Source organism: Urocitellus parryii, chromosome 7 (genome assembly GCF_045843805.1).
Source record: "Urocitellus parryii isolate mUroPar1 chromosome 7, mUroPar1.hap1, whole genome shotgun sequence".
Classification (NCBI taxonomy): Eukaryota; Metazoa; Chordata; class Mammalia; order Rodentia; family Sciuridae; genus Urocitellus; species Urocitellus parryii.
In genome coordinates, this window is record NC_135537.1 from 403,639 (window position 1) to 422,370 (window position 18,732).

Sequence of the window (18,732 nt, forward strand, 5' to 3'; positions counted from 1 at the left end):
GCTTCAGTGCTGATGTAGTCCACGCACATTTCACGGATGGCTTCCTGCAAAAAGGACTGTACCTCAGTGGTAGAGTACCCCTGGATTTAATCCCCAATACCACCACCACAGCAACAAAAAGTAAAAGGTCAAAGAGAGCTCAAACCTCCCCTGAGTGAGAACACACAGCCAGGCATCACCTGTGAAACAGGGAGGAGTCCTTATCAGATACTGGATCTGTCGGTGCCATGACTGGGTACTTCCAGCTCCAGAACTAAGTAAATATCTTGTTTTTAAACCACTCAGTCCATGGAATTTTGTTATAGCAGTATGAATGGATCAAAACAATGGATTTTAAATTAGATTAAACATAGCTGAGAGGAGAATTAGTAAATTGGAAGACAGATCAGAAGAATATATCAATTCTGAAGTATGGAGAAGCCGGGGATGGGAAATACAGAACACAGCATGAAAACCACAGGATGCATGGTGAAAAGGATTGTAATTGAATTCCCAAACTAAAAGAAATATAATAAACATAATATTTGAAAAGATAATGGTCAGGATTTTACCAAAACTCATAGAAGATGTTGAGCCACAGATTTAAGAAGTGCTACCCCTAAGTATCCTGGGGCAGAGAGTGTGAAGGAGGGACAAGTTCTGCCCCCCATCATCTCTCCCCAGACAGTGTCCTGGGTCTGACCCCTAGCTACAGCAGGTACCACCGTGGATTCAGGACCTGTGCCAACCTTGGGCTCACAGCAGGCAGAGCATGCAAAGACATCAAGTCCACCAGCAGTATAGCACTGGAGCAGAGAGCAAATGAAGCTAGGAGACCAAATGTCCAGCATGAACCCACTGGGGGAGGGGCCAGGATTTAAACAGTATAACTCCCAGGAGGCTGTGGGTACCCTTGGCCTAATGCAGGCATTGGTGGGTAGGTGGGGTAAAGGGAGGATTCACAGGAGCCTCTGGTTGAGAAATGGGGTCTTGAGTTGCAGGCGTAGTGTGCTGGTCTCACCTGGGACACTGGTGAACACCCCTATACCCCCCCCACACACCGTGTGCTCAGTTGAGTGTTCCCTGGGAAGGCCCCTTTCATTCTCAATGATAGCTGCAAATCTGTGCCTGGTGTTGGGCGGGTGTAGAGCAATATGGGCAGGAGAGCTCCTGGGGAAGAGTGCCAGGTGGTTCATAGGGAGCACCCCCTTGAGCAGGGAAGATGCTGTGAGACCACCATGCCAAGTAGTGAGATGGGGCTAGCCTTCTCCACTGACTGCGGGTCTGCTCCCCTGCAGGACCTCCTCACTTCGGTGGAACTCAGGCACCAAGGAGCGCATGCTCATCAAGGTCGCTGACAGGGAGCCCAGCTTCCTCACCCCTCAGGGCAATGGCTACTCTTCAGATGGCCAGCCTGGGAGCCGCCCCCGCAGACCCTCTGGCAGCCAGCATTCGCCCAACCTGCAGACATTCACCCAGGACTCAGAGGGCGCCGTCTTCTTCCCTGAGAGGCGACCCTCGCCCTTCCTGAGAAGGGCTGAACTCTCCGGGAGCTGCTCCCCATTGCTTACACAGCCTCGAAAGTCCTCCAGTGACTCACAGCCCTCCTCCCCTCGCTATGGCTATGAGCCCCCCCTCTACGAGGAGCCCCCTATGGAGTACCAGGCCCCCATCTATGATGAGCCCCCCATGGACGTACAGTTCGAGGCTGGTGGCCCCTACCAGGCTGGCTCCCCACAGAGGTCACCCAGCCGCAAGCCCCGCCCCTTTTTGCCGGGGGCCAAGCAGGCCCCTGCCTCCCCCTGCCAGCAGCTGGTACGCACCAAGCAGAAGTGCCCTGAGCGCTTCCTGAGCCTGGAGTACAGCCCTGCAGGCAAAGAGTATGTCAGGCAGCTGGTGTACGTGGAGCAGGCCGGCTCCAGCCCCAAGCTGCATGCAGGCCCCCGGCACAAATATGCTCCCAACCCTGGTGGTGGCTCCTACTCACTGCAGCCCAGCCCTTGCCTGCTGAGGGACCAACGCCTAGGGATCAGGTCTGGAGACTACAGCACCATGGAGGGACCCGAGCCCCGGCTGAGCCAACCACCCACACCACTGCCCCCAGCCCAGGAGGACACCATGTCTTGGTCCAGCCAGCAGGACACCATGTCTTCCACGGGCTACTCCCCAGGCACACGTAAGAGGAAGAGCAGAAAGCCCTCTCTGTGCCAAACTCCTGGCGCCCCCTCCATGGATGGCCCAGGGGACCTACTGGGTGAGCAGCCTCTGGCTGAGGAGCGCTCTCCATGTGGGCCCAGCCTTGCCCAGATGAAGCGTGCAGAGGCTGAAGTGGACGTAGCCCGGGGTATGGCCGAGCCTTTCCTGGCACAGGCGCGGCTGGCCTGGGAGGCACAGCAGGCCCACTTTCACATGAAGCAGAGGGGCAGCTGGGACTCCCAACAGGATGGCTCTGGCTACGAGAGTGATGGTGCTGTGCCACTACCCATGCCCGGACCTGTGGTACGCGCCTTCAGTGAGGATGAGGCACTGGCGCAGCAGGATAGCAAGCATTGGAAGCGGAATACCTTTGAGAAGCTCGGCTTCCCCCAGATCCTGCTGGAGAAGAGTGTCTCTGTGCAGACCAACTTGGCCTCACCAGAACCTTACCTCCACCCTTCACAGGTAAGGAGTACTTGGTGGGCAGATGGGGACCCTGGGCCCACAAGACCCCAAGTCCCAGCCTAGAGCCTGGGATCAGCTGCAGGCAGAATGGGGCTGGGTGTACCTGGCATCCACCAGGCGTGTGTGGCACTGAGCGTGTTCAGAGCCCGGCCTCTGAACGTCCATCACCCCACTGGCGGGGAGGGCACCTTTACGGGACACCCCACTAAGGCCACCCACCACCAGGCATAGGGCTTCCTGGGCCACCAGGGAGTTTCAAGCCTTGCCTACAGGACACAGCAGCTGAGGGCAACTGGCAACCAGCTCTGGGACTATTGTACTCCTGGGGAGCTGGGCAGGTGGGGCATCAGCATTCTTTGGTGGCTCTGGAACTATCTCCAAGCACATCTCCCTCAGGCAGGAAGAGCTGCTGGTGAGGTAGTGACTGGGTGGTTGCCAGACATCACAGCCAGAGCTGGAGCCCAAGCCCAAGCCCAGCCTGCTGTGTCCTCCCCATACAGTGCCAGAGCACACATCAGTCAGTGCCCTGCAGAGCCCACGAGTACCTCTGTTGAGCAGCAGGTACCTGAGTGTCCACCTGCAGGTCTTCCCTTCTGGAGATCACCAGGCAATTCAGGTTTGATGGCTCTAATGTCCTCATTCCCACCTCTGGCTTCTACCTTTCACACTGGTTGACTATAGACACAGGCCAAGCCTGAGGGTGACCTAGCATCTGGTTGGTTTGCTTAGTGGGCCCAGGTTCCAAGGAAGGTAAAGTGAAAATCTTAAGGCCTCCTGGACATGTATGGCAGGCCCACCTTTGCCCTGCTGGGGAAGGCCTCTGTGACCCGTGGGTAGCCAGCTACCCGGGCCCTCCAGGCTAGTGAGCTCAGAGCCACATCCAGCCAGACTTTCCATCCACTGCTCATGAACTGGTAGGATGACAGGACAGATGGGAGAGGCAACCTTGGGAAACTGAGCAGACAGAAAGCTACCTCTAATGGAATGGGCAGGTCAAGAGCAGAGCAGAGGGAGAGACCTGCAGGGGCCAAGCCCACTGGGGTCCTGCAGAGATGGGAGCAGGGCTTGAGAGCCACCCCTGCCTGTCCCTGCCCTCTCTCCCTGGGTACCTGACAGTGCAGCTGTCCTGCTGCCACCCCACCTGGGGTTTTGAAGCTCAGCTTCTTGGCTATGCTAGACTGGCCACGCCACACCTGGCTGGCTCACACCTCTTGGGACTGTGATCCAAGTGGGCCCAGCTGCCCCCCCATCCCTACCCCCGATGGCCCAGCCCATTTGTCCTTCCCAGTCTGAGGACTTAGGAGCCTGTGCCCAGTTTGAGAGCAGCCGGCAGAACCGTAGCGCGATGCCCAGCTCCAGCTGTGTCTTCCCCACCTTCACGCTGCGCAAGCCCTCCTCAGAGACGGACATCGAGAACTGGGCCTCCAAGCACTTCAACAAGCACACCCAGGGCCTCTTTCGACGGAAGGTGTCCATCGCCAACATGCTGGCCTGGAGCAGTGAGTCCATCAAGAAGCCCATGATTGTGACCAACGACCGGCATGTGAAGAAAGAGGCCTGTGAGATCTTCAAGCTGATCCAGATGTACATGGGCGACCGGCGGGCCAAGGCAGACCCACTGCATGTGGCCCTCGAGATTGCCACCAAAGGCTGGAGCGTGCAGGGCCTCCGGGATGAGCTCTACATCCAGCTGTGCAGGCAGACCACCGAGAACTTCCGCCTCGAGAGCCTGGCCCGTGGCTGGGAGCTCATGGCCATCTGCCTGGCCTTCTTCCCGCCCACACCCAAGTTCCACTCCTACCTAGAGGGATACATCTACCGGCACATGGACCCTGTCAATGACACCAAAGGTAAGACCCAGCGTGCAGGACCCTTGGCACCCCTAGGGTCTGCTGCAACTGAGGTAAGGGCTGTGGAGAGGGCTCCCAGCCATTCTGGGCAACACCCACCCAGGCCCCTATCCTCACACCCCACCAGACCTGGCACCACACGGGAGTGGTACTTCTAAGAAGATGCATGTCCCCTAGGAGACCCCACACCCAGCTTTCGGTGGTTTGTGGGCATCCTCAGGGCACCCGACCTTGGCTCTGAGAAGAGCCCAAGGCAGCCCTGACAGATGAGGGCATATGGCCTGCCCTTTGATGCCTGCCCAGTTTGGCTTCTGTCACCCTGCAGTACGAGGGCAGCTGCGCCGTGAGGCTTAAGCTGTGTGTTCTAGGCAGGGAGGGACATGGTGGCCACAGTGCATCTGCCACAACTCAATCAAAGGCTTCCCACACACAAGTCTGTGGAGATCAGCCGGTCTCCAGAGCACTATGAGCTGAGCTGCCCTACGCTGAGGGCCAGAGGTTCAGGCCAGCACAGGTGTCCACTTGCTGATGGCTGCCAGGTGTCAAATAGAAGGCCCCCAGATGGGATGCACTAGATCTGTCGGGCCCAGGCCATGGTCTTTCAGCTGGGCAGTCCCCATGTGATAAACTAGTGGCTGGCCTAAGCCCTGGGATGGACAGAGTGGGCATGGGGCAAGGATACAGGCAGTCCCAGCTGTAACAGGCTGTGTCCCACATGATGCTCGTGAGCATCTGTAGGACACAGCCATAGCATTGACGGCCAGACATGCATACTTGTGTTCAGGAACACACGTACATGTGCACATGCACCCCTGCCAGGGCGGACATGTTAGCTCTTCTGGGTTGTCCAGCCTCTGCCTAGGTGGAAACTGTGCTCCCTTCTAGGCCTTGCCCCCAGCTCAGGCATGGGAAAGGCAGCTCTCAGGCTGCCATTGGGGCCCTCAGTGTGCATGCAAACTTGGGCGGGGGGCTGGTTCTGGAGAAGGCATGTCAGGCACAGGAACCACCAGCTCCTCAGACACTTGCAAACAGTTTTGGAAAACATGCTACTCCTGCCCATGTGTGCACCTGCAACACGCATTGTGGCAGATACAGACTGACCTGGGGCCTGGACTGCACTGGCGCCTCAGGGACCCCATTCCTTGATCTTCTTGGACCTCTCTAGGCGCTGGTACAGTCCTGGGGCTTCCTAGGTCACCACCTTGCCTTCTTGTGAAAGGGCCTTGACATGCACCTTGACATGGGAGCTGTAGGAATGTGTCTGCACTGCTCAGGACAGCACTGGGCCCACAGATCCGAGAGCCTGCTGAGTGAAAACCATATGAGTGGGCAGTAGTTGGCAAGCAGTCAGAGGCCTGGGCTTCCTTGCTCTGCCAGGGCCTCCTTGCTCTGCCTGGGCCGGCTGACCAGCAAGTATGTGGCTGGGCCGTCCCGCCATCCAGGGCTTCCCAGAAGAGTTTGTGCTTTAGGCCCCATGGAGGAGCCCCCAGGATCTCCCTCATACAAAGGTATGCATACTTTTCTCCTAGAGTCGCACACCCACAGGGCCCTGTCTTGCACGTCAGAGGGAAGCAGGTTCAGCTTTGAGGCTCCTATGTAAGGCCCACGAGGTCTCAGAGGACCATGTGGGCTACAGGGGGATGGGCTCTATATGGTTCTGCTAGCATTCAAACTGCCCTCACAGCCAAAACCCCATCTCTAGTACTGGGGACCCCAACCTAGATTTGCCTGTCCAAAGTTGTACTCCACCCTGAGCCCAGAGAAGAGACCTCTACACACGAGGTGGCTGCCCCTTCTTCAATAGGCCTCATGTTCACTCCAGACAGCTCACGGTCCCTGGGAGATGCCAGTTTTCACGTGTAAGAAATATTGGTCAAAAATGTGGTACTGCTGGGTGTGGTGGTGACACCTATAATTCCAGCTACTTAAGTGGCTGAGGCAGGAGACTCACAAGTTCAAAGCCAGACTCAATAACTTACTGAGACCCTGTCTCAAAATAAAATAAAAAAAGGTTGGAATTGTAGCTCAGTGTAGTAGTGTGTCCCTGGGTTCTATCGTAGTACTGAGAATAAAAATAAAGAAAGAACATGGGTCCTAGCTGCCTTATCAGCCCAGAAAGATGTAGACCGTGCTCTGGAAGACCAACCAGTTGGCCACATAGCACCTAGAAGAATGAGACCACCGCAGGGGGACCCATGATGAGGGAGGAGTTCGGCTTGGCCCTGGACCTGGCACTGGTCCTGGCCCTGGCCCCGAACCACTTGCCTTGGCCTCAGGAACCTTGATCAACTTGTTTATCAGCATTTGTGTGACCTCCACTCTGTGATCACCACCCCAGGACCAAGGTACTATGAAGCACTAGGAGGGTCTCCTGGTTGTCCTCAGGAGCCCCTCAGTTAGACTAACCCAGATGGGAAGGGTGCTTGGCCCTGGATCAGGAAGCTGCAGGAGCCAGGTGTGTGGAATACACCTGTGTCCCAGCAACCTGGGAAGCTGAGGCAGGAGGAAGGGCTAGGCATGTAGCTCAGTGGTAAAACACCCCTGATTCAATTTTCCAGTACCCCGCCCCTCATTAAAAAAAATAAGAAAAAGAAATTATGGGAGAAGTCCTGCAAATGCCATGGGAGACTGAAGCCCGGAGGGATTCTACCGCTGCTGAAGCTTGTGCTCTCAGTGAGACTTCTGGCAAAGCACAACAGGGAGTTAGCAAAAGGGCGGAGATGATGAAGATGGTAGTAGAAACCAACACAAGGGAACACAGAACAGTGGCTGATGAAACAAAAAACTGATTCTTGGGTACATCTACAGCCAAACTGACAAGGACAAAATGAGAGAAGCAATGAATCACCAAAACCAAGAGAGAGAGGTCCTGCCACTGCAGGCCCTGCAGGTGCTGAAGGGATAGCAATCAGGTATGGTGAACCTTTTGCTAAGGAATTCAAAATGGACAGACTCCTCAGGCTGCCAGAGGTCACTCAAAGAGAAACAGAAAAGTTATATGTCCAGTAAGGAGATTGCATTTGTACCAAAAAATCCAGGCCTAAATGGCTTCACTGGTGAATTCTACTAAACACTTTATTGTTTGTGCAGCAATTCTGTGGAATGTCTCCCAGAAAAATGAAGTGGAGGGCTGGGGTTGTGGCTCAGAGGTACAGCACTCACCTAGCATGTGTGAGGCACTGGGTTCCATCTTCAGCACCACATAAAAAAGATATTGTGTCCACCTATAACTAAAACATAAATATTTTTTTAAAAAATGAAGTAGAGAGAATGTTTCCTGATTCACTCATGCTAAAATTAGAGAAGAACATTATAACAAAGAATCCCTCATGAACAAGGAAACAAAAATTCTTAGCAATATTTTAGCAGGTTGAGTACAACAGTATATAAAGGAGATAATATATCTTGACCAAGTGAAGTTTATCCTAGGAATCGAGGAACGAAAGATAGATTTAGCCAGGGGTAGTGGCATACACTGTCATCTCAGTGACTCAAGAGAATCTCACATTCAAGGTCAGTCTCAGCAATTTAGCAAGGCTCTGTCTCAAAATAAAAAGGACTGGGAATATATAGAGATCAGTGGTAGAGCACCTCTGGGTTCAAGGTTCAAGCCCCAGTATGGGGCGAGGGGAGCAATCAATGGAAAATGGAAACCATTTTAACAAAGTAAAAAAGAGTATACCATCTCTTAAAATCCAACATTCCATTCTTGATAAAAACTGAACAAACTAAGAATAGAAGATAATCTCTTCACCCTGATTAAAGGCATCTATTAAAAACCTACATGGGCCAGGGTGTGTGGCTCAGTGATGGAGTTCTTGCCTAGCATGAGAGAGGCCCTGGCTCCATCCTCAGCAACTCAAAACCAAAAAACAACTACAGTACCCAAAGGGATTTAAAGAAGGTTTCAGACACACTTGCACGTGTTCACAGCAGCACTGTTCACGGCAGCCAGTAGGTGGAAGTGGTCCAGGGTCCACCCACTGAGGAATGGTGAGCACATGTGGCAGAGCCATGCAGAGGACATCATTCACCCGAAGAAGAATGACACTCGATAGGTGCTGCAGCATGAGTGGACTTAAAACACACCGAAGATAAGAGCCAGACCCACAGCGGCAAACCTGGTATGCTACCACTTACCTATAACTAGAACAGGCAAACTGATACAGAAAGCAAGGTCAGGCAGAGTGAGAGGAGAGAGAGATTGCTTAATAGGTATTGAGATTTAGCTTTGGAAGATGAAAGGGTTTTGGAGATTTGGTGACAGTTGCGTAGCATTATGAAGGTAGTTAATGCCACTGAATGGTACTTAAAAAAATGGTTCAGTGGCCAAACTTATGTTTATATTTTATCACAGTTTAAACACACACACACACACACACCTCATACTTACTAGCCAAAGACTGAATGCTTTCCCCTAACAAGAGGAGCAGGGCTCAGACCTTCAGTTATACCCGCTGTGCACAGCATCACACTGGAAGTCGAAGCTGGATCTCAATCATGATAAGAGATAAAAGTCACACACGTTGGAGAGGAGGTTTTATGCAGTGGTTTTTATTCACAGACAGTATGATCTGCAGAATACTACTGGAATAGTATTCTATATACTGAATTTATTACAAGATACAGGACCAATACATTAAAAATTTATCAATTTGTATATACTAGTAACAAGCTATAGGAAACTGATATTTTAAAAATGCCATTTACAGTAGCATTGACAAGTATGATATACTGAGAGAACTCTAACAAAAGATGTGTAAGACCTCTATGCTGAAAAGTACAAAACATTACTGAAAGAACTAAATAAACGGTGAAGCATACCATGTTTATGGATCTGAAACTCAGTGTTGTTAAGATGTCATTTCCATCCAAATTGATCTATAGATTCAATCCTAATCAAAATTTAATTTTTGATTTTTTTAATGTTAGAAAGTGACATGCTGAACTGGGTGCAGTGGTACATAACTATCACCCAAGCTGCTTGGGAGGCTGAGGCAGGAGGATTGAAAGTTTGAGCCCAGCTTGAGCAACTTAGCAAGACCCTGTAGGGATGTAGCTTAGTGATAAAGCAACCCTGGATTCAATCCTTGGTGCAACAATAACAACAAAAAGACTGATTCTAAAGTTCATGGGAAATGTAAAGGGCCTAAAATAGCCAAAGCCCCTTGATGAAGAACAGCCAGCCTATGAGAGCCACACTTGCTGGCTTGGTACAGTTGCAGTGGTCAGGGGAGGGCAGCATTGGCATCAAGGTGGACAGAGGTCCCCAAAGTATACCTATGTGAGAACTGGGCAGTTTCCTCAGGTGCAGGACAACTAACTCAGTGAAGAAAGGGCAGGCTTTCCCTAGTGGTGCTGGGATACCTGCACATCTAAATGCAACCAAGACAGAGTTCAACTGTGCTTTATACTGTCTGCAAAAAATAACTCGATGGATCATAAACCAAAACATAAAACCTAAAAGTAAGCTGAGCATGGTGTCACACACCCATGACCCCAACAACTCAGGAGGCTGAGACCTGAGAACTGCATGTTTAAAGCCAGCTTTAACGATTTAGTGAGACTCTAACTCAAAATAAAGTAAAAAGGGCCAGGAATGTAGCTCAGTGGCAGAGCGCTTGCTTAGCATGAGTGAGACCCTGGGTTCAATCCCCAATACTGCAAAAAATGGTCAAAATTTTTTAAATAAATAAAACCTAAAATTAAAAAACTTCTAACATAGGAGAAACTATGTGTTTTTCTGCATTAAGCAAATATAATACCAAAAGCACTATCTATAAAAGAAAAACCATGATAAAATTGGAGTTTCTTAAGATTAAATCCACCAGGTGTGATGGCACATACCTGTAGTGTCAATAGCTCAGGAGGTTAAGCCAGGAGGATCATTGGTTCAAGGCCAGCCTCAGCAATTTAGTGAGACCTTGTCTCAAAATTTAATAAATAAATAAATAAATAAATAAGAATATATATATATATATACACACACACACACACACATACATCTCTGGGTGGTGATCCGAGGTATTAGTATGAACTCAGGTTTACCTTAATATAGACACAGATGGACACATCTGTGGATGGATGCATCTGTGGATGGATACAAAAATTCTTACAGGGCTGTATACACACAGGATTAGAAGACACCTGTGTGTCCTTGCTGTCAGTCGAGGGGACCTAGCATCCGGACACCCTCACCTAATACCTAGATGATGGTTTTTCTAAATGCCAGTTTCCATGAAGAGGAGCTATAGTTCCTTGAGTGACTGATTTTAGGCTGGTGCAGGGAATCTACAAGATGTAGTATTGCTGGTTAAAAAAAAAAAAAAAAAAAAGTTGAGCAGAGCAATAATGGGGGTTATCAAAGGGACACAGAAACCAACTGAAAGAGCTGCAGTGGCAAAGCTGGAACAGGTGAGCAGCAAAATTGTCACGAGGATTATAATTCAAAGTTGAGAATAAATGTCCGGTCCCTGTGAGAGACTTCCCTCCAGAAAGCATGTCGTGAAAGGGCAAGAGTATCTTCACAGTGCAGAAACCTGACAGAAGTGACCTTGGCTGATGACTAGGATCCCTCGGGACAGCATAAACTGTTGTGCAGCTCCCCTGGGACAACCCCAGCCCCTCCTCCCCTAGCAGCAGCACCCGAGTGGCCACTTGCCTGTTTCTGTTGGTTTCTTGGCTGGTGGGCAAGATGGGCTGAGCATCTCCTCCAGCTCAGGAGCCAGGGCAGCCCCAGGCTTGCTGTCAGCAGAAGGCCGAGTGGTTGGGCCACCTCATTGCTGCCCACTCCCTTCCCTCCACTTCCTGCCTACCTCTGGTATGGAGAGAGCCAGTCTTCTGATCCCACAATGCCAAAAGGGCCCTGCACCTCATGCATCCCCGTGTGTGCGTATGCCTGCACATGGCTCCCACCCGCAGACACACTCGGTGCCCAGCTAGATGGGGACAGCCCCCAACAGGCCCAGGGGCCTCCTTGCCACCAACTGCGGGAACCACATGGGCATTGGTTCCTGGCTTGAATCTGTGGTCCTCATGGTTCTGTTTGCTCCCCAGTGACACAGCACATAAGAGAGCTCCTGGAAAGGAACACTAAGAAGAAGTCCAAATTGAGAAAGAAACCCAAGCCTTATGTTGAAGAGCCGGATGGTAGGGCTCCTGCAGCCCCGGGCACTGCCTCTGCACAGCTCTGCTCTCCAGCCTCGGCCGCCTGGCCTTCTCTTCTCTAACCGCTTCTGGGCTCGGGGAGGGACACTAACCTCAGGCTTGGACCTCCTCAGTGTTCTGGAGGCCCAGGGTGGCTGACAGGATCCTGGAGAGGCCAGGCCTGCCCTGCACCTCCCTTGGCGGTACCCAGAACAATTCCAAATTTGTTTGCTGGGTTATTGGTGGGCAAGGGGTATGAGGAATAGCCAGCAAGGCCTGGAGGCGCCCCCAGGTGAGTGAGTGTGCCTGAGCCAGGTAAGGCTCACAGGAAGGCGAACAGGGGAACTCTGTGGCAATGCTTTCCCAGCCCTGTCCTCCAGCCCAGGATCCCCCTGGGGCCAGAGAGTAGAGCCTGGTGTCCAGAAGTCATCAGGGAATCTCCCCTCTTCCGTGATGAGCCCGAGCACAGTCCCCCAAGCTCTGAAGTCTCCCTGCCGTCTCCTTGGGCCCTGGCTCAGGACCCAGGCTGCCCAGTCTGTCCAGAAAGAAGAATAGTTCCTGCTAACATGGCAGGTCAGCCACTTCAGGGCCTCCAAGACCCACCACCCCCACCACAAGTTGTGCAGAACTGCCTTCATCAAGTGTGGCTCGCACTTGTCTGGAACCCTGCCTCCTGCGCTTTGCTTCTCTCCCCTTCTGAAAAGCTCTCTCTGACTGCACACTGCTTCAGGGACACATGTGGTCGGGAGCTTTCTGCAGGTGAGGCCTATGTACAGTGAACCCTAGGGCAAGCAGGAAGCTTCAGGGGCTTGAAGGGGCCCTTGTGGGCAAGGCCAGGATGGCATCTGCAGAGCAGGGGACTTGTCCTCACCCTGAGGCCCCCAGCAGGTTTGTTCCAGGACAGCTACAGTTCAGGGTTCGATTCCAGGCCATGGGCATCCAGCTACTCATCTGGGACAGCAGTGGAAGGATCTCTGAGCTCCTGCCTGAGCCAGCCACTGGTGGCCTGGGAATTGGACAGATGTCAGTTGACCAAGAGAATCTTGTTGCTGCAGGTGGCAGGGCAGGAAGCAGGTGCCTCAGGACCAGGGTGCAGATCTGATGAGGACACTGCCACCTGAGCTGTGTCAGGTCCAGAGAAGGGAGCAAGCCCACCCTGGCCACAGCCATGGCCTTTGAGAGTTAATAATCTGGACCCCTGGTATAGCAGCATGGACACTGCTTCTGTCTACTCTCTGTGGGCAGCTGTGTCTCCACCTACCAAATTGGGCTAACCTGCATCCAGATAGATGGAGGTGCTGGCTGAGGTCCAAGTAGGGCTAGTGGGTCAAGCAAGGCCAGATCAGGGGCCTAGAAGCAGAGCATCTTACACAAGTGAGGATCTTCCTAGGCTGGCCATGGGCACTGCCCATTGTATCCTGGGTGCTTCAGAGAGAGTGGAAGTCACTCCAGGACCTGGTCCAGGAACCACAGCTGTGGTGCCTGCAGCTCTCTCCTAAGCCCTGGTACTACCACCTCCGCTTAGCCCTTCACAGGCACCTGTGAGTTTGTGCTGCCCCAGTCCTTCCTCCAAGAAAAGGGCAGGAGCAGCAGTGCACGCCTGCAACTCGGGAGCCTGAGGCAGGAGGATCCCAAGTTCAAAGCTAGCCTCAGCAACTTAGGAAGGCCTTGAGCAACTTAGTGAGACCCTATGTCAAAAAATTAAGGCTGGGGGTGAGGGGTTGGGGATGTGGCTCTGTGGTTAAGTGCCCCTTGGGTTTAACCCCTGACACCAAGAAACTGAGGCTCAGAGATCATCAGCTGAGAGGTAGTGGCCCCAGGACGCCATCCTGGTTCAAGCAATCACAGGCTCTAAGGTCTGGGTGTTTGCTTTAGGGACAGGAAGCAGCCCTGCCACTACCCTCAGACCTCTCCTGTCCAGTGAGCAGGTGTCCTCATGCTGGGCTGAACCAGGGCCTGGAAGCTTCTCTACCTGCTGCTTTCTGCAAAGCTTCTAGGCTCTGAACATTGTGGGTAAGGCCTGAGTCCCATCTGCTTAAGCACTGTCTGTTCATTCCCACAAAATGAGGGGCCCTCAGAATGGCCTGTGGTAGAAGGATCCAGGCACTGGATCAATACCTGCTGGGGGGCCTGGAGAAGGTTGTCCAGGTTGTCTGTGAGAAACCTTTTGTCTTCTTGATTTAAAAAGAATTTCCTTTCACAGACACACACAAGGAGAGAGCCATTTTAGGATAACTAGAAACAAAAATGATGTTCTCATGAATTAAGACATTTGTGTTAAAATGTTTTCTGAACTGAGTCTCTAAGGACCCCTGTGTTTAAAAGAAGGCAAAGGTTGTGAAGGCCTGGGTCTAGAGGCCTCCCTTACACCCTGGGAGGCAACAGGTGTCGGGAGGGGCAGCACCTCTGAGAGCAGGGTCCCATGCCCAGAAGCACACGGTTCAGGCTGCCTGCCTGTCCCCCGCTTCAGGCATCTTCTCTCCCTGCCTCCCCACCCCTTTCCTGCTTAGGCCAGGAGGGGTAGCACACATCCTAGGTCCCAGGGGAGGCATTACTGTCTCCTTTCCTTTCTCTCACTTGCACTGTCTTGGTCTTTCTGCCTGCCATCTCCTGACCCTACAGGACTCACAGCTAGAACCTCTGCTTCAGGGAGGCTGAGTTACAGAAGGCCCTTCCCTGGAGGCCTGGTTCCCATTCTCAAAGGGTCCAAAGGTGGTGCTGCCACTGCCCTGCCCTCTCATGGGGTAGAGCATGCTGACACCTGCCCCACCTTTCTCCTCACACTGTGGCCTAGGACCAGGGCCTTGCTTCCCTTTACCCTCACTCCTACCCCATCTCCAGGCAGCCTCAGACTGGTGAGGGCTCCTGGCTAAAGACCAGGGCTGCCGGAGAGCTCTACCTGCCCTCCGCACGGCGTGGCGTCTTATCCAGGCACTCCTTCCCAGGGCCAGGGAGGGTAGGGGAGGTCTGGAGGCCTTGGGGCTCAGATTTTGCTCTATCCTGCTTGTGTTTTCATACAGGGAAGCAGCTTGATCCCCAACCTGGCCTTCCTGTTCTGGGTGGGCTGGCAGAGGGGATCCCCCAGCCTGGCACATGGACGTGGGGAAAGCCTCTCCACTTGGGGCTCCACTCTGAAGCACATTACCTAAGAGTGGGGGCTGCTGTACTAGTCAAGGGTGGGTGGGAGCATAGCCAAGCCATCTATCCTCTAGGGCCCCCACAGGCGCTGCTCTCTCTCAGTCCCTGCACATCCACCCCAGGCTGACCAGAACCCATTCTTTTCCAGGGGTGGCGATAAGCACCTACGCCAAGTATTGCTACCACAAGCTGCAGAAGGCAGCCCTGACGGGGGCCAAGAAGGTACAAGCATGCTGGGAGGAGTATCCCAGCCAAAGTTTGGTGGGGAGGTGTGAGGCTCAGGGGAGCACTGAGTGGCAGAGAGGGTGCTGCCAGGGTGCACCTAGGCACCTGGCTGAAAAGGCTTCAGGGCCCTCCTGTACCATGCCCCCTTTCCCCTCGGGGAGCTCCTCTCCATGCCTGGACCCCCAATTCAGAAGTGGTGCAGGCAAACTGGTGTGACCTGCACAGGGCCGCATTAAGGGGCCTTTTCACATGAGTGGGCCAGCTGCCTGGCTGTGCCCAGCCTGCCCTCGTGCTGCATGGGAGGGACAGCAAGGGAACAGCATCCCGGGTGCACCAACCCAAGAAACCAGCTGGTGTGGTGAGATACAGGAGTCAGGTACAGCCATGGCAGGCCATGAGACCACCCTCTGGAGGGGTCCCTCCCTCAGCCTGGCAGGCTCAGGCTGCAGTGTGGGCCTGGAAGAGACCCTGCCTTTGCATCCTCTGGGAGCCTAAGCCCCTCCCTGCAAAGCCTCTCTGACTCCGAAGAACATTGAGGCCTCAGTTACAGCACACAGCTGGACTTTGTTTTCTGGCTCTGTCCCTCCTCCCACCCTTGTCCAGGGAGTCTCTTGAGCCCCCATGTGCCTGTCCCAGACCCTGGCCCCTTCCCCACTTCCTATTCCTCATATATGTTGCTCCAGCCATTCTGGCCTATCTCACCAGAGGACTCACCCTGCCAGTTGGGCTTCCAGAACCATCACAGATCAATAGACCTGGCCCCCACTGTGGTCCACCCTGATAGCTCAAACTGGCCCATCCACCTTCCTGCATGGCCAGGGGGCCCATTGAAACTTTGGGTGCTGTAGGTGGCCCAGCAAGAGGCCCCCTTGGTGAATTGGTGGCTAGGGTTCTGAGACTGTCCCTGGCTTTGGTTAGGGAAGAGAAGACCCTTGGGGCGGGGGAGGGGGGTTAGCAGGAGAAAGGCTGGGCCAGACCAGGACAGAAGAGCCTGGCTGTCTTCACAGGGGCTAAAGAAGCCCAACGTGGAGGAGATCCGGCACGCCAAGAATGCTGTGTTCAGCCCATCCATGTTTGGCAGTGCACTGCAGGAGGTCATGAGCATGCAGAAGGAACGTTACCCAGACCGGCAGCTGCCCTGGGTACAGACGAGGCTCTCCGAGGAGGTGCTGGCACTCAACGGTGACCAGACGGAGGGCATCTTCAGGTGCCTTGTCAACCCTGGTCCCTGGATGTGGGAGACACAGGCTTGTGTCCACAGTGCATCTCTGGAGGCCCATCAGGCCTGCATCCATGCCCCTGCCTCAGAGCGGATGGAAGGGTGGGCCACCTTGCGGAAGCTGATCCCAAGGGACATGTGGCCAGGAGAGGAAGGTCAGGGCCCATCCTTAGGAGGCAGGTCTGCTGGTTCATCCTCAGTCTGGCAGCACAATGACCAGAGATTTTTGCTTCTGCAGAAATGGCCACCAGGGGTCCAGAGGGTGCTTGGCCTAAGCTGTGAGCCCCAGAGGGGAGATCAGTTAGGCATCAGAGCGTTGCAGCAGCTTGGCTTGTCATCCCCACCTGTGAACAGGGATGCATAGCCCCTGTCCTGACTCACCTCTCAAGAGCAGGGCTGCCCAAGCCCCAGAAGGAAAAGTCTCCCCAATCTGGGACACAGGTGTGCAAGCTTGGGCCTTAACAGCCTGCAGAGGGTCCAGGAAGGGACAGTCTGGGAGACCCCACACCCCCGACCCAAGCATAAGGGGCAGAAGCCCAAAAGAGAGCCATGAGGCTTTGTCACAGCACCCTCCCCCTTGAGAAAAGGCCTTGAGGACTGTTCCAATCTGGCCCTCCGGCCTGAGACCTGCCCTGTGCTCTGCAGGGTGCCTGGAGACATTGATGAGGTAAACGCCCTGAAGCTCCAGGTGGATCAATGGAAGGTGCCCACAGGCCTGGAGGACCCCCATGTCCCAGGTAAGTCCCCGACCCACTCAACACCAGAGCATGCACTGCCTAGAGGGTCGATGGCCATTCAGACCAAAGCCTCTTGTCTACTCACTCCTCCCTCACCCACAGCTTCTTTCCCTGCTGTATCTCATGAACTTCCTTCCGCACCTCTGGGGCCGGCTCATCGTAGTCGGGTATATCCCGCACTGGGGGAGAGGCTGGACTGTGCCACCCCTCCATCCACAGATACTGAGTCAGATTGGCAGGACCATAGGTTTTATTCAAAGCCAGCTTTGAAAGAAGATCTAAGAAACTTTTGTTTCAAATTTCCATCTTGGGAAAACTGAACGGCCAGAATACCTTTTGTAAGGGCATATATACATGGAGATTGACTTAGCCTGTGATGCAGCAGCGCCAGTGGCCGCAGACCTGGGCAGGGAACCTTTTCCAGAAAGCCCTTTACCTACGTTCCCTGATGCGGTCGGAGCGGGCTCCTAGGCCCATGCATTCCCAGAGCAGGCCCACCTGATCCGCCCTCGCCCACAGCGTCGCTGCTGAAGCTGTGGTACCGGGAACTGGAGGAGCCCCTGATCCCGCACGAGTTCTACGAGCAGTGCATCGCTCACTATGAGAGCCCCGAGGCCGCCGTGGCCGTGGTGCACGCGCTGCCCCGCATCAATCGCATGGTGCTGTGCTACCTCATCCGCTTCCTTCAGGTACCCGCGTCCTGCCCCGCCCACGTCCCCACGCCCCCTGCCTGCGCCCCGGGCCTCGGGTCCACCCGCCACGCCCCACGCCCCCTGCCTGCGCCCGGGGCCTCTGGTCCACCCGCCACGCCCTCCGCTCCACCCCTCCCGCAGGTGTTCGTGCAGCCTGCCAACGTGGCCATCACCAAGATGGACGTCAGCAACCTGGCCATGGTGATGGCGCCCAACTGCCTGCGCTGCCAGTCGGATGACCCGCGCGTCATCTTCGAGAACACACGCAAGGAGATGTCCTTCCTGCGCGTGCTCATCCAGCACCTGGACACCAGCTTTATGGAGGGCGTGCTATAGCACGCGGGCACCACGGACAGCGGGCTGCGCGGCGCACGCGGGAGCGGGGGGCCCCGCCGGGGCAGCATGCCAGGCCCCGCCGGCCCCGAGAAGTGCCTTCTGTTCCCCGGAGCCGAGCGACACTGCCCTCCCGGCCGGCCACAGCACACGCCGCGCGGCCTCTCCGCTCCAGAGCCCCGGCTGCCCACCGCCAGGTCGCGGTTCTCCTGCGCGGGGAGGGCCCCTAACCAAAGTCCTCGCGGCGGGCAGGGCCGGGCAGGCACTCTTGGGGCGGGGGGAGAGTATTTTTTTCGTGGTGTACCTACGAGTCCAGATTCCATCCCGCACCCCGCCCTCTTGTGCATAGAGCTATAAATAGAGCGACAGACGTCGGGACTAAATTTGCTAAGGACATAGTTCTAACCAGATGCTATTTATCTCTGAGCCGTCCTCACCGCCCTCGTGCAGAGCACTCGCACCCTCCTTCCTTACCCGCAGCTCCCGACCCAACCCCGCGCCGCGCGGCGGCTGGGCCGGACTCGCCTGCGATCCCGTTATGGAATCAGTTCCAACTGTTGTCGAACTTAATTTCTCCCGGTTTTTATATATATATTTTTTAGAGTTGAGTTTTTATTTATTATTAAAACAAAACAGCCAGCCCTGCCGAGCCGGCCCCTGAGCGGGCCACAGACGTGCTCTGACACGTGGACCGAGGGACAGCTTTTCGTGTGAATAAAGTTCGTGTGGACACTCGCGCGCCGCTTCGGGTT

General features: G+C 54.3%; 1 protein-coding gene across 2 annotated transcripts in view; it reads left to right on the top strand.

Annotated features, from left to right (window-relative positions):
- The window catches only part of Arhgap39 (Rho GTPase activating protein 39), a 79,736-nt gene extending 61,082 nt beyond the window's left edge, over positions 1-18,654 (top strand). The window contains exons 5-12 of one of the 2 annotated variants that reach the window (XM_026409901.2): positions 1,278-2,640; positions 3,929-4,490; positions 11,547-11,639; positions 14,923-14,996; positions 16,007-16,206; positions 16,864-16,955; positions 17,475-17,644; positions 17,789-18,654. In XM_026409901.2, the coding sequence (XP_026265686.1) occupies positions 1,278-2,640; positions 3,929-4,490; positions 11,547-11,639; positions 14,923-14,996; positions 16,007-16,206; positions 16,864-16,955; positions 17,475-17,644; positions 17,789-17,983 (2,749 nt within the window). In that variant the 3' untranslated portion in view covers positions 17,984-18,654. The remainder of the gene's footprint in view (positions 1-1,277; positions 2,641-3,928; positions 4,491-11,546; positions 11,640-14,922; positions 14,997-16,006; positions 16,207-16,863; positions 16,956-17,474; positions 17,645-17,788) is intronic. The other variant, XM_026409902.2, reaches the window with a different exon arrangement.
- Positions 18,655-18,732: the final 78 nt, after the last annotated feature.